Source organism: Tachypleus tridentatus, chromosome 3 (genome assembly GCF_004210375.1).
Source record: "Tachypleus tridentatus isolate NWPU-2018 chromosome 3, ASM421037v1, whole genome shotgun sequence".
Lineage (NCBI taxonomy): Eukaryota > Metazoa > Arthropoda > Merostomata > Xiphosura > Limulidae > Tachypleus > Tachypleus tridentatus.
This window is the reverse complement of record NC_134827.1, coordinates 77,010,831-77,025,322: the sequence shown is the minus strand read 5'-3', so window position 1 is coordinate 77,025,322 and position 14,492 is coordinate 77,010,831. Positions and strand designations below refer to the sequence as shown.

Sequence of the window (14,492 nt, the reverse complement as noted above, 5' to 3'; positions counted from 1 at the left end):
AAGCAATCAGTGTTTTGATGTCATCCAGATAAGAACTTAAACCTCGACAGTTCCACTGTATCAAGGTAACCATTTTTAATGATGCATAGGCAAAGTGGCTGGAGAACCCTTCTGTTTACGACCACATATTTTTTCTTTACTGAGGTCTATCAACCTCCATGGATCCTGCCCTGGGTCGATTGGGCAGGTCTTTGTTGTTGGAAGGGGATTCCACTGACTGAGGACACGAATGATTGTTTTGCATCTTGGGGTGAGAAAAAAGATGTATCTAAAGAAATGCCTGTATTTGGAACCAGAGAATGTGGATCTTGGAGTTTGTTGGAATGTATGGGAAGAACATACATTCATCAACATTTCTAACCATGGATGTCAAAATGCTTTTCATTTATTTTGAGAACGGTTCCCTTGGAGGCACAGAGAGATGTCTGCACTCCCACTGTAGTTGTGGAATGAAGTGCAGCAGCATATGTCCAAGATGAAGCAGTGGACAGCAATTTCTGAGCCTCAGGATAACTAATGTTATGAGTCGTTTTCAAATGCTGCACCTCTTTTTCCTCCAACCATTTAGGTCAAGAACGAAAGTAAGGGTGAGAAACCTTGCAGTTGACACAATGTGGGTCCGTGTCACACTCACAGGCATCATGGTCTTTGCCACCACAATGAGCACATGTCAGGGAACCACGACATGACATCTTTGAGTGACCAAACCTCTGACACTGGAAACATCAGAGAGGGTTTGGAATGTACGGCAATACCCTGCAATTTAGATAACCTGCCTTGATGGTGGCAGGTGCACGTGGTGATGTAAATATCAAAACAAGGATATTGGTCGGCAGTGTAACTCCATCTTTGCGAGTGCAGATGCACCTCACTGCAGAAATTCCTTGACTGGAGAAACAAGCAAGAATCTCTCTGACTCGGGGACATCCTTCAAATCCCTCTCAACAATAACTCAAGGTAGCATGAGGGGTAACCTTAATAGGTACATCCCCAATTGCCTTTGAATTCAAGAGGAGTTTACTATGTTGGAATGTGGATGTTTTGACCAATATATCTCCAGATTGAAGCTTCTTTACTGACTTTGGAGACCAACAAGTCCCTTCAGTCCATTCTGAATAAAATAGGGGGCATTTGCCCTAAAGGTTTCTCTGAAAGAGAATGCAGGATGAGAAAATGAGGTACAACTGGTGGCACAGATGTTGAAGATTGCTGATCAGAGTCTTCAAGACGTGGTCGTTTACCTGTTGACTGTTTTTTCACTACTTTATTTAAATTTTTATTAGGAGGATCCATAGGAGAAAAAGAAACTTTCAATGCCCACTTATCCCGCCCATCATGGAGCCCTATGAGGGGACGCACTACAATGTCAAACAAGGACACTGCAACAATGCCAGGGTTTTGTGAGTACTATATCCAAACACCAGCATCAGATACAATGTCCACAACACCTGTTGAGAACTTCCAACACTGGTACTTGGTTGACTCTAGCCCAAGTGGACCAGCCGATTGACCCAAGGGGGACCACCCAAAGGCTGCCCGTCTACAGGAATTCAAGGCCAAAGTGGTGTGTTAGGGTTGGAACCCCTCAACCACCAGGATCCTCTCCTCCCCTTCACAGGTCGCAACGCACGGCAAACACGTGGGTGGATGTTTAGGTCCCAAAGGAGATAACCTGAAAGAACAGAACCTTCCCTGGGAGGTCCCCTCACCACGTACAGGAATCCACACAGAGGGGAGTAATTCAATGAATGGTCTGTAGTTTCAGTTTGATGTTTCTGTTGACAGAATTTCTGAATTTTTTGACTTAGTATAAAGTTTTGCATAAAATGGTGCACATATAAGAATACGCTACTTTTCTGTGTTTTTTAAATGTCTTTTGTTTAAAAAATTAAATATCTTATGCAAACATGGACTAAATTCTATAACTATAGGTATGAAGCATACTTGCTAATACCACAGCACATACCTTCTTAATCAACCTGGTGGGTAATTCACTAAGACATGCATAACCTATGGAAGAGACATTGGCAATTTTAGTGTGCCATAAAAAAACTAATATAATCTTCAGAATGATAGTGCCTTCCATAGCCTGGATTTCAAAAAACTACATACAACATTTCAGGAATGATGCAAAATATGAATTTATTCTCACAAATATTCATACTCAGTTTAACCATCTTACTTTATCATGTATCAACAAAATACGTGCAAAAAAAAGACACACATAAGAAGTAACATAATAAAACTTGTGTTTCTGAGTATCCCTCGAAATGAAAAAGAGACTGTTAGAAAGGAACGTGACATTTCAATCAATAACTTTGAACTTATTTGACAACTTGTGTATGATGAAAATGCCACAATGTGGTCCCTCTTTAGTGATAGAGAAAAACAATTATACTTGGTCTGTCTAATTCCACTACTAATGCAGTGTAGGTTTATTTTAATCTCCATTTTTTTCAGAACTAGTTATTAATTCAATTTCTATTACACTACTCATTTTTCATACATCATCATACAAAAATACATAAGGAATATTTTACACGTTATAAGTACAGGAGTTTTAAAGTTTGCACCCTCTGTCATTAAGTATTGTTATTGACTTATTGCTGAGAGTTAAGAAAAAAAAGTACCATAGAAAATATCTGTCAAAATCATTATACATTTAAAATAACATCAATAGCTTTATTATAATCAGAGTATAATGCTACAATAAATCTGTATTTAAGATATACAATAACATATCCATCAAACTCCTATTAAAAACCAGTATGACAAGGAGCACACAAATCATCATTCTAATATATGGGCAGTTTAGTTTGACATTTTTATAGTATATAAGTTATAAATGTACATGTACCCAAATTTTACACCCTACACAAATAAAGGCACCTAAATAATAAAAGAGGTATACAATTACTATATAATTTTGTTCTTTTGACGCTAATATAAAATCATCAATACAATCTCGTTCAAAATAAACTTAGAGAATGAGTTTCAAATAAGGCACATTTTTACTTCAAACAAAAATTAAATAAAAATAGAAAGAGTTCTGTAAATGACTATAGTTGTAATAAAAGTTAAAAATGGTTATTTATCACATAAGCATGCAACATTTTCTACTACTTTGCAACAACACAGAAAAGCAAAGATTACATAAAGACAAATTAAAAAGAAGGAAAATTAATACACAACTATGCAATATATAATTTTTAAAAATGCTGCTTTACATAAATTAATGTGATAAGCATGAGTAATCCATAATTTAAAATAAAATAAGTTTAGAACTTTTATTAACAATATTAAAACCATTCCAACTATTTTTGACATATATTAATTAATATGACAAAAACTTTTAAAAAGTTACATGCGTTTTGCAAGTCGTAATTTACTTTATTCATTAGGACTTCATACACAAGAAATTTTGTATTCATGATAAAGCTACAAAGACTATTTATTAATGTTCCTAACTCTGAACTACTGACCAGAGGAAAGACAGCCAAGTTACCAGAACTCTACTACACATGTTATGGGATTGACTGTCATTCTTACAATACACCCACAGTTTATATTGTGGGAAGTATTTTGTGGTATCACAATGACTTTAAATCAGTTTGCCAGCTCAGAAGTCCTGAACTCTACCAGAGGGGCCACCCCACACCCACGAAAAATGAAATCTTACATTTTCATCCTTTAACATAAATTGTTATCTCAAAATAAAAAGATCAGTAAATGATGTGGTAAAGCTACATAGTTTGAAATTAAGAACAGTTTATTTGTTTAGTTTCTGGTGAAGCAAAATAAATTACAACATAAACCTCTCAATACTAATGCCAAATGAATGGTTGTAAACTGCTGTGGCTAAAAACAAAACACTTCTTTACTATATTATATTTAAACTAAGTTTCAACATTTAACTGACATCAATATCACGCAAGTTTTAAACTAACTAATATTTATGATTTTATGCAAATACAATAACAACATTTGAAGAAAACACTTCTGGTTGGTGAAGTCATGTAGGAAAGAGATTTCGAAAAATTCTAGAAAAAATAGTTTTTACATCATAATCTCGTTACTTAAAAGGATAAGACATAGCAGTTATATTAAATTCTTGCTTATACTTTGCTTCATATTAAAAAACAACAACAACAGGTAATTGAAATATTCTCAGCCCATAAATATCTCCATCTAAATTTTTCCAATGATTCATTAACCTAACTTAGCACCATAGAAATATCTAAATATTCAAAAATAATAAACAGTAACAGATGGTTGTGACAAATACTGTCACATAGCTGTTGATTTTCCTCAGTAGTGTAGTTGCTCAATAATAGTTAATGTAACACTACAAAACACAAAAGTGGAATATATGATATATAAATTATATAATATTCAAGTAAAAAATTCCTCACACCACTGAAACACTGCAAGTTGTACAGAAACTATGACCGTAATGTAGGAGTTAGAAAAGACAAAGTTCCAGTAGAAATTACTCGTATATTTTCTTCTATGAAATAATTAAACAATTACTTAAAAACAAAAATTTATTAAGTTTTGGTAGCAAGGCAAAATAATTTAATTATTAAAGCTGCAAGTTTAATTGCAGTTGTTAAAAGAATAACTAATCGCGTTGCAAGATATTATGCTTTCTAAATCACCTGTCATCTCTGTTATAGTTGCTCAAATTTCAAAATTTACTGTTTTTTTTAATCAGTCATATTCATTGGGTATTAATAACCACAATGACAAAAAAGGTTCTAAAATTTGTTCCCTTTTGAAATAAGAACAGGACAGTTAATGCAACACCCTATTTTTCACCAGCAATCATAAATTTATTATAATGTAGCAAGAAATTATCATGTTTAATAAATCAAACAAAGCATAAAATATCTTTAAACTTCATGTTGTAGCTTTCTAGAAAGACAACAGGGGGATTTACCCTTTTGAGACTTTAAAAAATCCAAATGACACAATGCATAAGTTAAGCAATATTTATAATATATATTGTTTAAAATTAATATGAATAAACTGTTTTTTACACAAGATGGAACTTTGTACATTTTTGAATAACATAAAATGTTACTCTAATTTCAGAACTTAAGGGATCATATTAGAATTCATTTTCTATGACCAAGCATAAATATTATCTTCATTTTTTTTTTAACAGAATACTGCCAGTAACTGTCTTTAAAGAGTTTGATGTAACATGGTAATGATAGTTTGTTAGAAGCTCAGACAATACAAGTGTATGAAGGAAAAAATGTTTCTTTATATATATAAAAAAAAATGGTGTCAGAAAAATTTAGATTTTATTAAATTAAAATATATATTAATGAAAATTGTTAGTTTTTCAGAAAAGAATATCATTAACAAAACAAATATATTTCATAAACATATCCTTTTTTAGTAATCGTCTTGTTTATGGTTGTTTACAAAGGAGTTTCAGTCATCTCTTTCTTACAGTAAGTTTGTAGTCTAAGAGGAAATTTATAAAACTAAGAACTATCAAAATATACCATGCCAATTCAAGCTATAATTTTCAACCGTGGTGAGTTACTATATAGGTCAACAGGGTGTATACATTTTAAACAAAAATTATGCATACCTTCAAAACGTTGATAAATTAAACAAATATGAGAAGTTACAGAAACAACGTGTAAAAAATTTTTTATTGCTGTGCTTAATTTTACACAAATTACCTTTTATAAAGAAATCACACTTACACTTAAAGTGTAAATGAAATTGGAAATACGGACACCCAAAATTATTTCTCTAAAATGGAGAATAAAATATCACAACAATGGAACTAAGTATACCATACAATATTTGTTTTAAAATTGTTTTTCAAATAAATTTAATGGTTGTGACATCTAATCAGTGACATCTGCTAGTCATGATTGAACCATCTTGGAATCATGAAAAAATAACAATCTATAAACTTAAAATAAGTAAAAAGGTTTTCTCAGGAACATCCTACAGCATGAGTTTCATTGTTTTGGCTTTAAAAGAAGAATACAAGGTACAACTATTGGACTAATGATGCAATTTACAGTTCAGCCTTTGCATTTTATAAACAAGGAAAGATCATGATATATTGGGTCTTCCCATTTTCATCTTCAAAATATCTTCTATGGTTGTGTTTCTACAACAGGCAGTTGCCATTTATTCAACTAAATTTCATCATGAATACTCTGCCTCAACAGTCTGTCAAAGCTAAAGAAAAAATTCACACATCTATGCAAATATTTTTTCTATTATTATTATGTGCAATGTTTCAAGCAGACAGTAAAAACTAATTTCACTGTGTCACAGTCTGATGTAGGGTGTCTGCCCAAAACGTTGCATGAAATAAAAATAGAAAAAGTTTTTATCTAAACATGTTAGTTTATTATTTATTACCATTGTTCCACATTTTTCGTCTTGCACCTTGTGAAAAATTTTTTTTTCACTAGGTTGTCACAAGTGTTTCTAAAACGTACTTAATTATATGTGGTCATTAAAACTACCGTCAAGTATACTGTGACCTACACCCATTTCTTACACAACAAATAATTCAAAGTTTATTACAATTTAACTGAATAAAACTAAATAAAGAGAAAAACAATAAGAAGTAAACTAAAACTGGAGCATTATAGAATGAGGAATGGGTCATTTTAATTACTGATGATGTTCCATTGTTCCGTTGATCAACCCAGATCCATAAGATGGATTTGGCTTTCTGTTATCCACAGTTTCATTTTTAGGTTCACCACAGCTCTGCTTATCTGAGAAATGCTGGTGAGGTTTGTAAAATCTATCCCTGTTACGAGGTGTCTGAGAAGCGTAAGGCCTTCCTTCAGTCCTTAGAGGCCATCCTTGACTGCTATAATTGCTTTGAGATCCTCCAGAACCTCGGTTGCTCTGTTGATTTTGCTGGCCACGACCCCTGTTTACAAAATTTCCTCTTCCTCTTCCACCCCTGTAGAATTGATAATTACCACTACGATTACCACACCATCCTGTATTGCCACGCCATCTCGTATTAGAAAGTATTTCAGGCGTTTCCTCTGTCTCTGACTGAACTGTAGTCTTTAAAAGAAACATTACTATCAGTATTTGTATACAATAAATACACATTAGTAGTATAATCAATACATTATTTGAAATTAATATTTTTTGTTATTACAATAATCAATACACACACACACTGTAATATATAACATGCCAGTTTACATAGTACATGTTTATTCATCTGTGCAAGAATATTATTTATTTAAAATAAAAATCACACCAAGTTTATTTGTTCTGAAAAATGTATCAGAATAGTATAAGCACAATTATTCAGTTATTACTAATTTTCTCAAGAAATTTATAAAAAACATAACTTGACAAAATCACATAAGTTGGGTAAAAGACAACTTATAATTACCAAATTAACTGTGGAATCTGCAACACACACTGCTACCCCAGTTGAATCTGCAAAGAAAAAGCAAGAATTGAAAGAAGTGTTTTTGATTATTTAAGAATTTACTTTGATTGATTGATTTAGTGTTTTATGGCACAAAGCAGCGAGGCTATCTGTGCCAATCATCTGGTAAAAATATAAAAATAAAGTAAATGCAGTAAAAGACATAAATGGAAATGAAGGTAAAACAAAAAAGTATAAAACCAATGTTGACACCTAGTCTACAATGTTAAGAGAGAAAGCGGAGTATAAGAAGTAAGGTATTTACTCTGGCAAAAAGGTAATGATCATAACCCGCCAAGAAGACTAACAGGTAAGTTCAAGAACCACCGTCAGTCACCTGAAGTTGGCCTTTCCAGTCCTGGTTCCGGGTTATGTGTCATAGCAGCTATTATCAAAATGTAAAAGAATAAAAGTTTTAAAAGACACTCTGCAAAACCGTAATAATGAGTAGCCAAATGTCCAGTAAAAAGATAAAAGTCAAGTAAATGGAGTAAAATTTGTAAAAGTAATTGAAGATAAAAGCAAAACAGCAATTAAAACAGAAAATGGCATAAAACCAATGGTGACATCCAGTCTACAAAGTTGTAAAATATTTACTCTAGCAAAATGGTAATGATCATAACCCGCCAGGAAGACTAACAGGTAAGTTCAAGAACCGTCATCAATCACCTGAAGTTGGCCTTTCCAGTCCTGGTTCCGGGTTATGTGTCATAGCAGCTATTATCAAAATGTAAAAGAATAGGAGTTTTAAAAGACACATAGCAAAATCGTAATAATGAGTAGCCAAATGTCCAGTAAAAAGATAAAAGTCAAGTAAATGGAGTAAAATTTGTAAAAGTAATTGAAGATAAAAGGAAAACAGCAATTAAAACAGAAAATGGCATAAAAACCAATGGTGACATCCAGTCTACAAAGTTGTAAAATATTTACTCTAGCAAAATGGTAGTAATGATCATAACCTGCCAGGAAGACTAACAGGTAAGTATAAAAACCACCGTCAGTCACCTGAAGTTGGTCTTTCCAGTCCTGGTTCCAGGTTATGAGTCAATATGGCCAGTACTAAAAGGTATAGTAGTAAAAGTGTGAAATGATATGCAGCAAAAGTATAATAACAACTCGCCAGGACGACTAACAAGTAGTTCAAACAGTAGCGTTAGTCACCTGAAGTTGGCCTTTTCAGTCCTGGTGTCGAGTTATTTAATGTTATGGCCATTGTCCAATGTCAAATTGAATGAGAGACATTAAAACTGTAAAAAAGGAACCACAATTTAAAAAGGAGTAATGAATAAATATGCAACACTTAAATGAGATTAAAATAATTAATGGCCATTAAAAAATTAAAAACGTTATCAAGGTGGACAGAGTCACCATTACCAATAACACTGTCCAATGTTACAGATTGACCCTGGGAAAAAATATATTTAAAATATTGCCGTCGTTGAGAATTGTAACGATGGCAAGAAAGTAAAACGTGGCTGATAGTGATTTGAGTGTTACACAAACTACACATTGGTGCATCAGTTCCAGATAAAAGAAAATGATGAGTTAAAAAACTGTGACCAATGCGTAGCCTAGTGAGAGCAACTTCCTCCTTCCGAACTTTACGGAAGCTAGATGGCCAAAGTCTAATATAGGGTTTGATTTTAAAAAGTTTGTTGTCGAGTTGCTCACTCCAAGTGGACTGCCAGCTGGCACGGAGCCGAGCCTTGAAGACAAGACCATAGTCCATGTACGGAATAGGCATAGGGGTGATGGTGCTGGAGCAGACAGATTTAGCTGCCATGTCTGCATGCTCATTCCCCGAATACCAACATGGCCTGGTATCTAGAAAAACTGGATAGAAGTAGCAGTTAATGAGAAATGGGCCAGTCGGTTTTGAATATCAGCAAGAAAAGGGTGTGAACCAACGTGTAGCAATTCCAGGGCCAGTATAGAACTAAGCGAGTCAATATAAATAGTGCAGTTGGAATACTGCTCAGCTGCAATATGATCCAAGGCAAGAGATATGGCATACAGTTCAGCAGTGAACACGGAAGCTGTAGAGGGGATTCTGTGCGCAACTACTGAACCATAGCAAACCATAGCAGAGCCCACTGAATTACCTGATTTGGAACCATCTGTATAAATGGGAACTGAATGATTGTTTGAAAGATATTCATTGAATAAAAGACGGTACTTCCAATCTGGAGTATCTGCCTTTTCTAGGTGACTGAAAGAAAAGCCACATTTGGGGGCTGTAATAAGCCATGGTGGGATGGGCCGACCTGTGGAATCTGCAATGTTATCCAAGGACATACCCAATTCATCCAATTGTGCCCAGATGCGAAGGCCAAACGGAGCAATGACAGATCGTCTGTTCTGAAAAAGTACTGCCCACCGAGGAAGGAAAACACATTCCCAGGTGGGATGTTTTGGTAAGGAACGAAGTTTCGAAGTATATTGTAAAGATAGTTGCAAATGACGAAGGTGTAGAGAAGGTTCATGAGATTCAATGTACATGCTTTGAACTGGAGAGGTACGGAAAGCCCCAGTGCAGAGTCGAAGTCCTTGGTGATGAACAGGGTCCAGCATCTTTAAGGCTGAGGGTCTGGCAGAGCCATAGACCATTGATCCATAGTCGAGTTTCGATCGAATAAGAGCACGATATACCTTAAACATTGAACAGCGATCTGCCCCCCAACTGGTAAAAGAGAGAACACGGAGGATGTTCAGTGCTCTTGTGCATTTGACCCGAAGCTGCTTTAAGTGTGGTATAAAGGTCAGTTTACAATCAAAGATAAGCCCCAAGAACTTGGTCTCCGGGACCACTGGCAGCAAAACTTCACCGATATGAAGTTCAGGATCAGGGTGAACACCCCGTCGACAGCAAAAGTGCATGCATACTGTTAAAGAGAGAGAGAAATTAAAGCCGTTCGCCAGAGTCCACTTCTGTACACAATTGAGGGCAGTTTGTAGTTGCCGCTCAATATATCTCATGTTTGACGACTGACATGAGATGTGAAATTCGTCGACATACAGCCCATTCGCAACAGTGAGACGGAGTTGTTCAGTGATGGCATTTATCTTTATACTGAAAAGTGTGACACTCAATACACAGCCTTGAGGGACTCCAAGTTCCTGTACAAAAGAACGGGAAAGTGTCGAACCCACATGAACTTAGAATCTCCTGTTCATTAAAAATTTTTTAATAAACATGGGTAGATGGCCACATAAACCATATGTATGGAGGTCTCGCAAAACGCCATACTTCCATGTTGTGTCGTAAGCCTTCTCAATATCAAAGAATATTGCTACAAGATGTTGGCGGTTGAGAAAGGCTTCTCTGATAGATGTTTCAAGATGAATTAGGTGGTCTGTGGTGGAGTGCTGTCGACGAAACCCACACTGGGTGGGCGAGAGGAGGTTGTTTGATTCAAGGAACCAAACAAGATGAGCATTAACCATACTTTCTAAAGTCTTACAGAGACAGCTTGTCAAAGCAATTGGACGGTAGTTTGAAGGAATCTTGGGATCTTTCCCTGGCTTAGAGAAAGGTAAAATAATAGCCTGGCGCCAGGCATCAGGAAAAACATTCTCCTGCCAGATCCGGTTGAAGACAATCAGAAGGACATCAAGAGAAGCAGGAGATAGATGGTGCAGCATGTCATAATGAATATCATCAGGTCCAACAGACGTACTGGCAGACTGATGAAGGGCCATTTTCAGTTCCACCAGGGTAAAGGGACAATTATAGTCAAAGAAACAGTCAGTTCGAAAGGAAAGAGGTGATTGTTCTGCCCGAGTCTTGATGGCCAGGAAGGTGGAGGAACAAGCAGAAGTGCTAGATACCCACCAAAAGCTTTCACCTAGAGTGTCAACGATGCTCCGGACATCAGTCACCTCTTGACCATCAGAGAGTAAGATCGAGAGGGAAACAGAATTGTAGTGCCCATTAACCTTTCGAATCCTGTCCCATATGATCTTGGAACTAGTGGTAGAAGATATGCTAGTTTTGAACTTAATCCAAGATTCCTTCTGGCTTTGACATCTTACCCACCTAGCATGTGCATGGGCCCGTTGGAAAGCAACACGGTTTGAAAGTGTGGGATATCTACGAAAAGTATCCCAGGCCCGTTTTTGAGCCTTCCGTGCTATGTGGCAAGCAGGATTCCACCACGGACGAGGATATCGTAGAAAACGTGTCGAGGTTTCAGGAATACGCTGAGCAGCTGCTTGTATAATAGTCAATTACCACTGCTACACAGTTGTCTATTGATGGCTGATTTACGATGGCAGAATCAAGTTCTGCGAGAGCAGTGAAAGTGGACCAGTCTGCCTGATTTAGCTTCCACCGGGGCATGCGGGTAGGGTGGTATCGACCACGGCCAGTCTCTCTCAAAAGGATCGGAAAATGATCACTGCTAGTGGATTACTGTCAACCCTCCATGAAAAATTGGAGAAAAATGAAGGGGAGCAAACCGAGAGATCAATAGCGGTAAAGGACTGACTAGGTGCATGAAAGTAAGTGGAGGAACCAGTATTGAAAAGAGAAAGATTTTGATCAGAGAGCATCCGCTCTACAGATATAACAGCACTTCCCAAGAGAGGATGATGTCCATTAAAATCCCCCAGGATTAGAAAGGGAGACGAGCAACTGTTCAACGAGAGCATCAAGGTCTGATTGATCATATGTCTCTCCAGGGAACAGGTACAGAGAACAAACAGTGATGGTATGACCCAAGGAAACATGGATGGCTACGGCCTCCAAGGGTGTGTTGAGTGACAAAGACAGGGTGGGCATATGCTGATCAACCAACAGTGCCACCCCCTCCATGTACTCGACCATCACACAACCTGTCATTTCTGTACAGAGAAAACTGCCGAATGGAGACTGTATCAGCAGATTTGAGAAATGTTTCTTGTAAAGAAAGACAAACGGGATGGTAGGAAGCAATCAGCGTTTTGATATCATCCAGATTAGAACGTACACCTCGACAGTTTCATTGTATCAAGGTGGCCATTTTTAAGAACGGGTAAGTGAAGTGGCTGGGGAACCCTTCGGTTTATGACCACGTCTTTTTTCTTTACTGTCTTTTGTCGGAGGAGGTCTATCAACCTCCATGGATCCTGCCCTGAGTCGAGTGGGCAGGTTTTTGTTATTGGAAGGGGAATCCAGTGACTGAGGACGTGAACAAATAATTGTTTTGTCTCTTGTGGTGGGAGAAAAAAATGTATCAGAAGAAATGCCTATATTTGAAACTGAAGGACATGGATCTTGAGGTTTGTTGGAAGGTATGGGAGGAACAGAGATGGGTGTGAAAGTCGATTCATCAACCTTTTTAACCATGGAGGTCAAAAGGCTTTTCATTTGTTTTGAAAACGATTCTCTTGGAGGCACAGAGATCTGTCTGCACTCCCACTGTAGTTGTGGAATGAAGTGCAGCAGCATATGTCCGAGATGGAGTGGTGGATAGCAATTTCCCGAGCCTCAGGATAATTAATGTTATGTATGGTTTTCAAACGCTGCACCTCTTTTTCCTCCAACCATTTTGGGCAAGAATGAAAGTAAGAGGGGTGAGAACCATTGCAGTTGACGCAATGTGGGTTCATGTCACATTCATAGGCATTGTGGTCCTTGCCTCCACAACAAGCACATGTCAGGGAACCACGACAAGATGTCTTTGAGTGGCCGAATCTCTGACAGATGAAAATGCCCAAAGAAATCATTCAATAAATTAATAAATTCTCTAGTTCCTATAAAAATGTAAAAAACAACAACATTCTTTCATGTTTGAGCAGTAATAATGTGCCAGGAATTTTCAATTGATCTTTCTCTTATTGGTCAGTCACTAATTTTATTTATTGAATTTTTTGTAGAGCTATTCTATATCCACCTCTGCTAGCAGTCTCTAATTTAGAAGTGGTAGACTGAAAGAAAGAAAGCTAGTCAATACTACCAACTGCAAACTCTTGGACAATACTTTTACAATGACAAGTGACACTTGTCATCACATTATAACACCACCATGACTGAAAGGATTTGCAGATTCAGAGAGGTAGGTAGGTAGGTATTTCATGTTTATTAGCACAAAGCTACTGGGCTATCTGTGCCAAACAAGATGTAGTATACTATAAATGGTATATGGAAATGAAGGTAAATATACGTAAAATTAAGACTTGCCAGGAACACTGAAGCATTAAGTTCAAACTTGCTGTCAGTCACCCTCAGTTGGCCTTTCGCCTCCTGGGTTCAGATCAAAATATGTAAAAGAAATCATGCTAAAACAGTGTATAGTCCAATAAAGACCTTAAATTAAATTAAAAAGACCAATGGCTCTTAAAACCATGAGTGAGGTAGCTAGTATCACCTATGACATTGGCTAATATTAAGGGCAAACCTACCTGAAAAATATGTTTAAAATAGAGTCATTGTTCTTGGTTGTAACAACAGAATGATATGAAAATATGTATGATTGTGACCTGAGTGCCACACAGACCACACATTGATGCACAAGTTCTAGATAAAAGTAAATGGCAAGTTAAAAAACTGACCAATGAGTAGCCTAGCCAAAACAGCTTCCTCCCTTTGATCTTTACAGAAACAAAATGGCCAAAGAGCTAAAGATGGCTTGATTTGAAAAAGCTTATTACTTCATTGCTCACACCAGGTCGACTGCCAACTGGTGTATAGTCAGGTTTTGATAACTGGACCAATGTCCATGTATAGAACAGGGACAGTGGTGATAGAGCCAGAGCAGATGGACTTTGCTGCTCTGTCAGCTAGCTCATTCCCATGAATACCAACACGACCTGGTATCCAAAAAAACTGGACAGAGACAGATGATAGAGATGGGCCAGTTTGTTTTGGATATTGATAAGAATAGGATGGTAACTAACATGGAATGATGTCAGGGCCAACAGACAGCTGAGTGAATTAGTATAGATCGTACAATTCATACATTGTATAATTTCAATATGATTCAGGGCAAGAGAAATGGCTTACAATTTGGCAGTGAACACAGAAACTGTAGAGGGGATTCTGTGTGCTACAACCGAACTGTAATAA

General features: G+C 36.6%; 1 protein-coding gene across 2 annotated transcripts in view; it reads right to left on the bottom strand.

Annotated features, from left to right (window-relative positions):
- Nucleotides 1-2,402: 2,402 nt before the first annotated feature.
- The window catches only part of LOC143247247 (SPATS2-like protein), a 51,920-nt gene continuing 39,830 nt past the window's right edge, over nucleotides 2,403-14,492 (bottom strand). For both annotated transcript variants that reach the window (XM_076494966.1, XM_076494965.1), the window contains exons 14-15: nucleotides 7,409-7,455; nucleotides 2,403-7,068 (exon numbers count right to left, since the gene is read on the bottom strand). In XM_076494966.1, the coding sequence (XP_076351081.1) occupies nucleotides 6,658-7,068; nucleotides 7,409-7,455 (458 nt within the window). In that variant the 3' untranslated portion in view covers nucleotides 2,403-6,657. The remainder of the gene's footprint in view (nucleotides 7,069-7,408; nucleotides 7,456-14,492) is intronic.